General features: G+C 46.5%; 1 protein-coding gene across 3 annotated transcripts; it reads right to left on the bottom strand.

Annotated features, from left to right (window-relative positions):
- Positions 1 to 1022: 1022 nt before the first annotated feature.
- CALM1 (calmodulin 1) lies at positions 1023 to 12234 on the bottom strand. Of its 3 annotated transcripts, XM_032621937.1 has the most exons (7): positions 11209 to 11307; positions 10562 to 10809; positions 9155 to 9185; positions 7851 to 7994; positions 5349 to 5455; positions 4782 to 4917; positions 1023 to 4606 (listed from the first exon to the last, which is right to left on the bottom strand). In XM_032621937.1, exons 2-7 carry the CDS (start codon positions 10601 to 10603, stop codon positions 4578 to 4580), a joined length of 489 nt encoding a protein of 162 aa, XP_032477828.1. In that variant the 5' UTR covers positions 10604 to 10809; positions 11209 to 11307; the 3' UTR covers positions 1023 to 4577. The 3 variants fall into 3 exon arrangements, with proteins under 3 accessions (XP_032477828.1, XP_032477830.1, XP_032477829.1); XM_032621939.1 differs by lacking the exons at positions 10562 to 10809; positions 11209 to 11307 and adding an exon at positions 12048 to 12234; XM_032621938.1 differs by lacking the exons at positions 10562 to 10809; positions 11209 to 11307 and adding an exon at positions 11998 to 12233.

Raw genomic sequence — 12234 nt, 5'->3', positions numbered from 1 at the left:
GTTAAGAGCAAGCTTACCCTCCGCTCCACCCCCAACAGGGAGCTGCTGAGACTTTTAAAATGCCATTTGTCATCTCCAAGTGTACAGCATAGCTACACTCTTTTGCCTACCCTTTAGGCTGCAATTTCAATTTAAACACCAAATGACGCCAAGCTGGGTTGGTCACAATACTAGAAAGCCACAGGTAGAACGTACCTCGTCCAATAATCTGACTTTAACTGAGGTGTAGAGAGGTAAAGAACCTGTCCATGGCTACAGAAGGACAGAAGCAAAACTAGGAGCCGGGCCTAAAGTCTCAGCAGAGGGCTCTGTCCCCACGGTGGTGTCTCCATCCTTGTAGACGAGGGGCTGGCTGTGTCTCAAGCCCTCTGGCCAAAGCAGGGGCTTACACTCTGATCATTCCCGTTCCTCTCAGCCCTCTTGTGCTTCTGTGCAGTGGGAAGAAAGGAAATGGGCAAGGCAGTCTGGGGAAGATCCTTCTGGAAACACAGGTGGCAGCCAGGAGATGGCCTTTCCTGCTAGAGAACCTTGTCTAGAAACCAGGGTCTGGGATGGCACTGATTAAGGGCAAGGTTTCAACTCCAAGGTTCTGCATGGAAGCTGTAGCCTCCACTGCCCTGCTCTGGACGTGGGCAGAGACGTGCGCTTATGTAATGTTAAATTCCCATCTAGTATCTAAATTCCCATCTAATGTTTAAAGTGTACTTCTTCACACAATTCCTAAAGAGACTTAGATTAACCTTGAAGTTAAAGAGGAATGAATCTTTTTACGGTGTGAATTTTCCACATAAGGCAAACACGGATACATTAATATGCCAAGAGATTGTGTTAAAACGTCAGCTATTGACACCTAAACTTTAAAACCAGGGTAAGGCCGTAGTGGGATGTGTCTGTGGTGTTTCTGGTCCCTCCCCTACCACGCTAGGGCCCAGGTGGAATCACATCTGAGGGCAGGTGTAGCTTGTTCATTGAGCAAAAAGGAATGGAAAGGATTGCGAGCTAAAAACCTACAGAGTTCGCAGTTAGAGATGAAAGGCTGCAGAAATGTTTATTGAATACAGCGCCAGGTTTATAAATAGAACTTATTTACAATTTCCATAGAGTTGGTCCCCCATCAGAGAGGTGGTTAAATCTCCAAACAGTTCATCTCACGATTTACAGAAACGTTCAAGTACATCTCCTTTGCAAATCGCCACGGTGAAGGGTGACTTCGGTAACAAAAGAACTACCACCATCTTTGCTACAGACATGTTTAATGAACACTGTAATAGATTTGGAGAAAGAACACACACTCCACCCATGCCACTACCTTCTCACTCTGAGGAATACAGACAGCAAAGAATTTCTGTCTCCTACAGGGTAACTTCAAGGGATCAAAAAAGATAATAGTAACCGCCAGCTGAAGGGATAGATTAAGACACATTCGTGGAATCTAGTCACTGCCAAAAGGATAAATGTATTTAGGATATACAATAATTAATTCAAATGTTAAAAATAATTGAATGAACCAAGAGCAGACTTGACCAAATTTACATTCTTTGTTTAGGAAGAAGTTCCCAGTATGCTGAGGGGCTGCTAATATGCTGCTACTCCGACGGGGCCACAGCAGCACGAGGCCTACTGGGCGGCCACGTGTTACAATATGGTTACAAGTACAGTCAGACATGCATTTATAAAGAGAATATAAAAATATGTACAGTAGCTAATTTTCAATGTTTTAAGTTGCCGAAAGACACCAATTTAAAGTGTGCAAAAATTCGTTTGTCAAAAAACCAGAAAAAAACCTTCCTTGGCAACAGTACATCAAAAGTCCATCTGAAATATCAAGATACATTTACCTTGCTTGACACCTACCCCGAACAGATGGAGAACAAAACTATGAAAGTATATGCCAAGGACTCAGCAGTATTTTATGGCAAGTCTCAGGCTCCTGCGGGATGCCAGTTAAACTAGTCACTTTATATATGTGTGTGTATATATATATATATTTATAGAGCAGTTAGAAGTAGGGCAAGAGTTTACAGGAAGGTGCTGACCAACTTTCACAGTACTGCCACCTCATCCAGCTATTTCCTCTCACAAACTCCTGCAGACTGCAAACACTCAACCCCTGGGCTGGTCGTCCCCCTCAAAGGCCAGAGAGAAAGGCTACAGTGGACTGAGTTCCCTGTGCACCAAAGTGGAACTCAGCATCCCCTGGGGGAAAAGTTTCTGGTTCCCGTACAGGATCCGGGCCATTCAAGAGTAGTCTTTTAGGAAAGACTGCAGGACCACTAACATGGAGTCCACCCAGCTTCTAGGAAAAAACTCGGTGAAAGGGTAAGACAGAAGGCAAAGTTTCCGAAAAACAAGCCAAATCGCCCTCAACCCTTTTTAAAACTACCAGGAGGTCATTGGCCACAGGCCTGAGAGTGGGTCAACAGTCAGGCTACTCGACCTCCCTGCAAGAAACATCCAGGTTATTAACTTACTCGAAGGAGAAACCCCAGTCCTGTCTCACCAGAAGAAAACCCCCGAGGTATTCTGAGATGTTCCTTCCGGATTCAAGGAGTTGTGAAAGCCAAGCCCAGCTCATGACGTCAACCTCTCTTCTTCCAACCACCGGGTCTAAGGACCAGCAGGAAAGGCAGATGGGCAGGCTCCTCTCCACCGCTCTGACCCACCCCTCTGGCGGGAACACTAAAGAGCTGCAAAGTGCCAGAGAGACAAGAAGTAGGAGAGGGAGAAGCTGAGGGTCTCCATAAAACAGCCCCGAATGCACCCATTTGGCTGCCAAGAGCTTCTCATTGCCTCCCTAGCAGCCTGCTGCTGTTCCCTGGCAAAGTAAAACTTCTCACAGAAACACTCAAAATCCAAATCTCCTCGCTAATAAGATACAACCAAGTTAACACCCTGAAAAATGCATATCCAGCCTTCACTTCAAAAAGAGGTCTGCACTAAATCCAAACGCCTTTTAAGGGCGCTTTTAAGCAAACCAATCCCACCGCAAAGACCAGTACCAGCATCTCTGAGTTTTGGTTACAGGTTTATAAAGAAACACAAAATTCCCTCTGGGCTGGGAGTTTTACTTTCAAGTTGGGAGCTAGCATTAGTTCTACTTGGGGGGTGGGGAAGCAAAGTCAAGTCAACCTAAAAAAAAAAAGAAAGAAAGTAAAAGGAGTCTAAGGTAAGTATAATCATAAATTAAAAACTGTGAATCAAAAGGTGACTGGTAGTGTCTTTTAGGCATGAAAAGCCTGGCTTAGAAAAGTGACTGCTTCTACCACACACAGCGAGGATTGAATTACAGACACACTAAATCATGTCTTTTGCACAGATGGTCTCAAGTAGTTACATAAAACAGGTAATCAGCAGCACAATTGATAAGAACCCCTAAATACATGCTTGAGAGAAAGTGGTTTTTTTCCTTCATTTAGAGCTCTACTGCCTGAATAATCATTAAGTTACCATAATTCACTTTCCCCCCTCCCCCCCCACCAGTGAAAATACAAGTAGACCTACATGTCCATAAATAAGATGAAGCAATCGGTATCTGCTTGGTTTTAGGCAAGGTCTCAGGCTCAGCAGTTGGTGCTGGGATTTCAGGAGGGAGGGAGGGAGGGAAACCCAATGCTGGGCTGTGGGCATTTAAAGGTACACTTGCCTCCCCTCCAACTGCCTTGTCCCCGTTTAGATCTCAGCTTTACAAAGCATTTAACACCACTTTAAGTTAATGGTCTTTTTATTGGAAAAAAAAAAAAAACTAGCATTTACAACTTGGAATGGACGTAAATTGTAATTTCTTGAACAGCAATGTTGATGCTTGTGCTGAAGTCCACAGCCACAGCCTACTCTGCTGGCTCCAAGTCATGGTTCGGAAGGTTTTAAAAACAGAGAGTCCAAAGATGCTCCCTTGATAAAGGTTTTTAAAAATTTGTATGAATGGTGATAGCCTGACACCCACTCCGCTCTAGCACAATGCAGACAAGGCTAAACCAACACACGTGGGCATGCCACCAGGGTGTGTCCCGGTCACGACAGGTAGGAGCACGGGGAAGTTACAAGAGGGCCATCCTGCCAGTGGGGCTATGCCTGGACAGTTTCTCTTCCACGGCATCCTGAGGTAAACCAATCTTCAATGTCTGTTTTCAGTAAACCAGCTATGACGATTTACGGTAACAAACTGAACTAGAGCCCCTTTGAACAGGCTTTGAATTTGTTTTTTTGTTTTTCGTTTTTAATACAAACGCCTGACTGTGCTCGTCAAGCTGCATGCATGAAAAACTGGCCAGCCCGAACAGTGTGTTAACCGTGAGCGGCGGACCTGCCAGGAGTCCACTAAGTGCTTCCTTATCATTAAGGTAGGACAAGTATTTATGTCGGAAAACTGATGTAGCTTGATCTTTAGGGGACAGGACCACCAATCGATACATGCAGATTTTGTGTGTGTGTGGACAGAAGGTACTCTTGACATTCAGTTTTGCTATATAGAAACAGAATGAGTAAATGAATTTTTTTTTTTTTTTTTTTGCAAGAGGTAAGTAAAAGATCAATTTGATTCTTCTAGAGGGGGGAGAAAAGGAGTTGAAAGTAGGTCTTCATTTTGCAGTCATCATCTGTACGAACTCTGAAAAGACAAATAATCATAACTTTCGGTTATCTTCAAAAGCAGCTTTAATGAACATAACATCTCTACTCTGCATAAGGAAAAAAAAAAAAAAAATCTAGTTCAAGTAGTTAACTTGTTTATAGATCCTAAAGGGAAAACTTAAAAACTAAGCTAAAGAAGCTTGGTGTGTTACCTTCGTAGTTGACTTGTCCATCTCCATCAATATCTGCTTCTCTGATCATTTCATCTACTTCTTCATCTGTTAGTTTTTCTCCTAAGTTTGTCATGACGTGACGTAGTTCTGCAGCACTGATGTAACCATTGCCATCCTGTGAACATTCAGCAACTGTTACTGGTAGGGACTCCTAGTGGTTCGGTGTGGGCAAGTAGGCCTTTGACTTAATTAAGCCCCTCAAGTTACTGCCAACTGTGTGTATGTCGGCAATTCTCCATCTCCAGTTCCCACTTCTACCTACTAAACACATCCAGTCAGCCAATGCAGACACTGCAGGGGCTTTTGAAAAGCAAACAGAAATTGAAAGTCACAATCAAGAAACTTGGTTCAAAATTTCTCTACTATTTATTATGTTTACTCTCATCTGATAAGGTTACTACAATAAGTCAGGATATCTGAAAATGAGATTACAGAGGCTCAGGCAGTTAGGTAAGTGTTCTAACTAGAACAGAACGTTAAAGCTTTTAGAAATGACAGCCAGAAAGCCATATTTAAGTACAGTCTGCAATGCAGACGCAGGGTTACCTTGTCAAAGACTCGGAATGCCTCGCGGATTTCTTCTTCACTGTCTGTATCTTTCATTTTTCTAGCCATCATAGTCAAAAATTCTGGGAAATCAATGGTGCCATTACCTCAAATAGAAAAACAAAAGCTCATGTAAAATAAGCGCTCCGGTGACGCTACCCTGGAGTGATAGTTTTAGAACCACTTTATAGAACAGTAAGCATTCGCTAGGACAAACTGGTAAATTGTTTTATTATGTTGAGCCATCTTAGGCTTAAACTATTCAAATACTTCACAGGGCAATTTCATGTGACTCACATAATTCAAACCAGTGATCAGTGCCCAGGATAGCATTTAATGATGCAAAGGAAAATGTGCATACAGACTCTTGGCCACTGAAGGTTTTGTACAGTTCAAGAGGAAAAAAAGCCCATAGCAGTGCAAGCTGAATCTTTCTACTCCCAAGGGAGGCACCTGAGTTTGCCTTCCCCAGAGTTAGGGAGGTCACTCGGATCTAGCTCTGCCTGCACTAGCGATGCTGGTGAAGGTCCATAATTGGGCCACCAGGAGTACACAATGTTTTTAGGAAAGAAAAGGATTATGAGCGGGAAAAAAGTTGACTTTGTTATGCCAGGGACCATAAAGTGTTGCGAAGTCTTCTCCAGGAGGCATTTCTCAGCCACATTATGGTAAGTCACCTAATCATTTTCTCCCCAACTCAGTATCTTTATTTCCCATTAAGGGCAAGGCTCAAAAGTGTTTTCTCAGCTCAGACTATTAACATTCAGGAAACTGTCAGAAGAATCTGTTTTATGGCCAGTATTCCAAACAACTCCTCCTTCTCAACGAACACCCCAAAGGCAAGTCACCAGATCAACAGTGTTACTTGAACTAAACAGAACAAAGTTAAATTAGAAGAAAAAAGCCTTACGTTAAGTCACTCATTTTCACCAGTACCTTTAAATCAAAATAATAATTCAGAGATTCCTTCAAATCTATTTAGCCTCCAAAATTTTTAAGCATTATTGACATTCACGGAAGACAAAATTATTTGAAATGCTCTCTTACAGCCACACGGCGATGTCCTTAGGCATCATATTTATTCATTGTGAGTACCAGATTCTATACCTTGAGACAACTTTCCCCACCTTGTTCCATAAAACCCGAGGGCCTAATACACTTTGCCAGTCCCCAAGCACAGTTTCCCCGGGGCTTACACAAAACATGAGAGCGCCACCCCACGTTCCCAGATGGCTGATCACCCTTAGCAGTCAAATGAGACGGAACTATGAAAAACCTCTTTTTCCAAATTACTAAGGATGAAAACAGTCTTTAGAAGTAGTTCAAATGGGGTAAAACCATTGTTAAAGAGCTGACCCAAAACCCCTGCTTCTAAATGTATACGACCAGAGAAGTGTAATTCCATTTTATCACCTTATGATATCATATTTTTAAATGGCTACTATCATGCCAATCATCAAGAAAGTAGTCTAGATCCAAATTGTTTATTCCTAGCTCTTTTCAAAATTTACTAATGTTCTACAATGTCTGTAGATTTGATTAATTTACTTCAGTTTATTAAATAAATTAAAATTATTAATTTAATTGATATTATTTCCAAAAAACGTGTTTTCTTTGTCGGGGGGTGATCAAAAACGACTTACTGATAGAAGTGCCCAATAAAAGGTCTACTGTCCACTGTTCTGGAGTCCAGAGGAACGAACAACAAAATGGTGACCAACTGCTGGAGGGGTTACTGCTTGTCCCTTCTGGCTCCACATCCTTCTACTAGCTTCTATAAATCTACTCCCTACAATCATCATGCACCCCACCTCCAAGCCTCAATGATCCTCAAAACCCTCTTCAATAAACACACTGACAGGGCTTCCCCGGTGGCGCAGTGGTTGAGAGTCCGCCTGCCAATGCAGGGGACACGGGTTCGTGCCCCGGTCCGGGAAGATCCCACATGCCGCGGAGCGGCTGGGACCGTGAGCCATGGCCGCTGAGCCTGCGCGTCCGGAGCCTGTGCTCCGCAACGGGAGAGGCCTCAACAGTGAGAGGCCCGCGTACCGCAAAAAAAACAAAAAAAAAACCAACCACACTGCCAGCTCACACTGTACTCACTTCCACATGTTAACATCTGAGAATGCTCCTCCCCTACCTCACTTGGGTTTTTTCTCCTCTTAGAGACAATAAGCTTTTTTAAAAGGTCTACAGCTATTTATTTTTACTTTCCCCATAGGACTCAGTGCAGACTCATGGGCCAGTTGATAAAAGACTGAGCTGCAGGTCATGGCGAGTGGAAAAGAACAATACTGCGATCCGATCCAGGAAATATTCTAGACAGTGAGCAGGGCGACAGGCAGGCCCGTAATCTTCTATTTTAACTGTCAGTGGCTGTAAGGAAACCACAGAAAGGATCTTTGCACGTTTGCCTTGATCTGGGGACCTGAAAGACAATCTTTAATGTCTGAACTTGAATTACACAACGCTGGCATTCGTTCATAGTTCGAAAGCCCTTACCATCAGCGTCCACTTCGTTGATCATATCCTGCAATTCGGCTTCTGTTGGGTTCTGACCCAGTGACCTCATGACAGTTCCAAGTTCCTTTGTTGTGATGGTGCCATCGCCATCTTTGTCAAATAGGGAGAAAGCTTCCTTGAATTCTGAAAACAAAAGTTTACCTTTTAGAATGAACGTCTTCACCCAACCCAGCCACAGCACGCCCTTTCCTTAACTTGCCAAAGCAAGCCATCCAAGTTGTGCAAGTTAAGAGAAACTGCCTGCTCTTTATCTGCTGAAACAAAGATCACAGCAGTTCTGATGGACTGGCCTTCACACAGTAGTCCATAGAGCAAACGTCATTCCTGGTAACCAGTTCCATAAAGCCACAATATTCTCACATAAAGAAGGCTAAGCTTCAACACTTAATTTAGTCCTAAGTCCAATCTGACAAGTGAAGATTGGTCCACATGTTCCTTTATGGTCCCTTCCTGTTAAATTTCTACAGCCACAAGAACTCCCTGTTTCACAGCTGTAGGAAGAGGTGGTTACCAGAAATGTACAATCCCACGTAACCAGTGTGTTCTCTCTACATGGCATTCAGAGTATTTCAAAGGCATTCCTGGTTTCCTAAAGAGAAACCATCTCAAAAAAGTCCTCCAGGGGCTTCCCTGGTGGCGCAGTGGTTGAGAGTCCGCCTGCCGATGCAGGGGACACGGGTTCGTGCCCCGGTCCGGGAAGATCCCACATGCCACGGAGCGGCTGGGCCCGTAAGCCATGTCCGCTGAGCCTGTGCTCCGCAACGGGAGAGGCCACAACAGTAAGAGGACTGCGTACCGCAAAAAAAAAAAAAAAGTTCTCCAGGGAATATTAAAAGCTAAAATCTAAACTAAATCATTCCCTTCCCAATTATTACAGTGGTCCTGACACTTATTTCCACCCGTTCCCATTTAGAATAGCAAGTACAAGCTTTCATGGTGAATTACTAAAAGACCTATGGCATAAGAATTCTAAACTACATTTTTGCTACATTTTTGTAGCAGCCTCCATGTAATCTCATTATATACAAAGCCTGGCACACCGTGAAGCATAGTCAAATACTCCAGAGTATAATAAGTGGGTATTCTTAGTTCTACTTCCTTTCTCATTATCTCCAAAATGCTGACAAGGAGTAACACTTGACCTAAATATCTCTGCTTATTGTTTTCATTTAAGTAAATTCTTAGAAACCTGCTCAGACTATAGGGGGAGGGGACAGAGGAGTCACCAGAACTGAGTCTGCCTAGTTCCGGTCTACTGAAACTCCCTGAAGTCATCAACTTACCAGCAATCTGTTCTTCGGTCAGCTGATCAGCCTACATAGAAAAAGAAAAGGTTATAATTCAATCCACCAGAGTTTGATCGAGGTCAACATGGTTTTTCCAATTACACTTTTAATAGTGATCTTTCAAAAATCAATCTCAAAAAAAAAATCAGCTGTTTGAAAACTTCAGCAAAGTCATTTAATAAAAACAATTAGAATAAAGGGAACCCTTTACACTATTTTAAAAACAAAGGATGGCAAAGGAAGTGACAACATCTCATTTCGGGTTTTCTTCTCTGAGCCTATGGCTATACGCTCTGCAGTCTAACTAGGAAGGGTCAGTTCATAGTTTGAAAAATGGCACCTCTAGCGGCAAAAGGCCCACTGCATCGGCTGCTGGGGCAGGCTCTGAGAAAGAAGAGCGCCACCTACTGCACCAGGGGTGCCACAGTCCCCGCTTCCATCCAAGAAGGGACCCAGCCTGCTGCTGCTGTCACCGCAGCCAGGATTGGGTCCAGGGGCAGACTTTTAGTGCACCTTGCGCATTGCTGCAGGCACTCCAAATCTCCAAACTGGCGTTACATAATGTCATTGGGTTGGATTAACAGGCTTTTATATCTATTTTATGAGATACAATTCAATGGAAAAAAATATACAGCAATGGGTTATCCTACCAAATTCATTTCCATGTAACAAGTGCTTTCCAATCATTTAAATTAGGCAGCTATTTGTTAAAAGCCTAAAACTTAGAACAACTAAATGCCCTTGGTCAAATTATCCTGATTCAGGAGGCAGGAAAAAAATGGAACTGTCCTACAGCTGAGCTGTTAGAAAACTGCAAAAATTAAGTACAAAGAAGCTACATAATAATTATGAGACTGTGCCCTCCCTTTTTTGGAGAGGAACTATTAACTTTGTTAGAGAATATTTACCTACTTTATGGATGACGTAAGAGCTGCTCATAATAGAAATACTTGACTAGAGGTGGTAACGGCCACGAAGGTAATTCTCACTTGCATTATTTGGCCTCGGCAACACTGAACCTGTGCCTCCAGCCAGGGGAATTCGAGATCTCAAGGAGAGCTAATATGTATTTTTATATTAACGAAGGACGCCTAATGAAGCCAGTTCCAGAATAAGTCCTATTAGAAAGCTGACGGCATTAAGTTTATTCTAACTCATAAGTGAAAACTTTCACAATAGGAATGATGTTCCAATATACTGATTTATATCAGACACTTATGTTTTCAAATTAGAACTGGGTCTTCCTTCCTTTCGAACCCAGACATAGCACGTTGGTCTTCTTTATACCGAATGAAGGAGACACGATGATTTACGTAATGCCAGGGCAACGTCTGTCTTGCACAACAGGAAGCGCTGCCACACCTCGCAAGAGAAGCTGTCACCTCACCGTGGAGACAGTCTCACCTCGCCGCAAAATTCTCGCATTAGAGTGGTTATCGAGAGCATCAGCCTTCCTCGACAAAGAAATACACGCCGACCACCGGACCGCGCTGGCCTTGGGGGCGAAGGTGCGCTGAACCTGCCGGGAGCCACCTCCCTACCCCGCCAAGCCAGAAAACGCTGTGGGTGATGTCAGCCCTGCCCGCCGAGAGAGGAAAGGGGCTATGGAAAACACCCAGCGAGGCGCACAGCCGCATCTGGCAATCTAGAGGCTGGAGAGAAAGCGGAAACGTGGAGGACATCTCCCTTCGGACTGGGAAGTGGCGCGGGGCGGAGAAAACGCCGGGCGAAGGGCCGGGCAGGGGAGCGGGCCCCGAGTGCAGGCGGGTTCAAGGGGGCGCCGCCCTCCCAGGCCAGGGAGACCCCCACTCCCACCCCCAACCCCACCCACCGGCTGCGCGGCAGGCGGAGGCCCAGTCCGCCCCGCGCCCCCCACCCGCTTCTGCTCCCCGAGGCGGCGAGCCCGCCGCGCCGCCACCGCCTCCCAGAGCAGAAACTTTGCGTCTCTGCTGGAAGCCGAGCCGCGCGCCAGCTCCCTCCTCCCCCGCCTGTCCCCCGCCCCAATTAGCGCGAGCCGAGCGCCTCCCTCGGGAAGGGACCTCCTGGTGTACCGAGGCTCACGCACGCCTTTACTGCCGCACAGGGTGGGGGGCTGCAGGGGCGCGAACCCGGGAGACACGAGCCCCGGCCACACCGCAGGGCCCCGCCCGAGTTCAGGGCGGCCGGCCCGCCGCTTCCGCCCTCTCCGCCCCCCACCCCGCGCCTTCCTGCCCCCACCCCACCCTTCCCCGGCTCCTTCCTTCCCAGCCCACGCCCGCGCCGCGCCCCCCGGGAGGGAGGAGGAAAGAGCGCCGGGAGAGAGCGCCCAGCGGGGACAGCAGTGTTGGGGGAAGGCTGACGGCGCCCCCCACATCCCGGCAGGAGCAACGTGCGCCACCGGCTCGCTTCGGCCCATTCATTCTCCGCTGCCCGCCCGCCCTGCTGCCTGCGAGCCAGGGTCTAGTGCCCGGCCCCGCCCGGCTCCCCCGCCCCCCGGGGCAGAGGCGAAGCGCTGCGGGCAGCCCGGGTGCGGCGCGCTGGATGCAGTGGTGCGGACTGGGGGAGGGGGGTGGATGCAGATGGCTCCGATTCAGCTGGGGCCAGAGCCCCTGCCCGCGGACAGCCCACGGCCAATCCCAGCTCCAAGACGCACCAAAATTTAAATGAGGATCCCTGGCCAAGGAAACCGAGATGCAAATCCGGAATGCATCCTAAACCGCACCTGCTGCGTAACACCCATAAAAGAAAAAAAACCCAACAAAGAAAAGAAAAAGAGGAGAAAAAAATAGGCTGAACTAAAAATTGGGGAAGAAATCATGGGCCGGCAGCTGCTACGCCGGCGTTTGCCACTCCCGACCTACCATGGTGCGAGCGAACGGAGGAAGAGCAGAGAGAACAAGGGTGGCTGCACCTGCGCCGGGGCTGTGACCGCAGGGGTGCCTCTGCTACTACTGCTGCTGCTGCTGCTGCTGCTGCTAAGGCGCTGTGAGCGCTGAGCGCTATGCCACCGCCACCGCCGCCACCGCCGCCGCCGCCGCCCAACTGCGAGTAACGGCTCCGCGTCCGCGAGACTCCCAGCACCACTGTCGAAGTGCGAT

The sequence above is a fragment of the Phocoena sinus genome, chromosome 2, assembly GCF_008692025.1.
Source record: "Phocoena sinus isolate mPhoSin1 chromosome 2, mPhoSin1.pri, whole genome shotgun sequence".
Classification (NCBI taxonomy): Eukaryota; Metazoa; Chordata; class Mammalia; order Artiodactyla; family Phocoenidae; genus Phocoena; species Phocoena sinus.
Note: the sequence above shows the minus strand (reverse complement) of the source record. Positions and strands in the feature narration are given on the sequence as shown.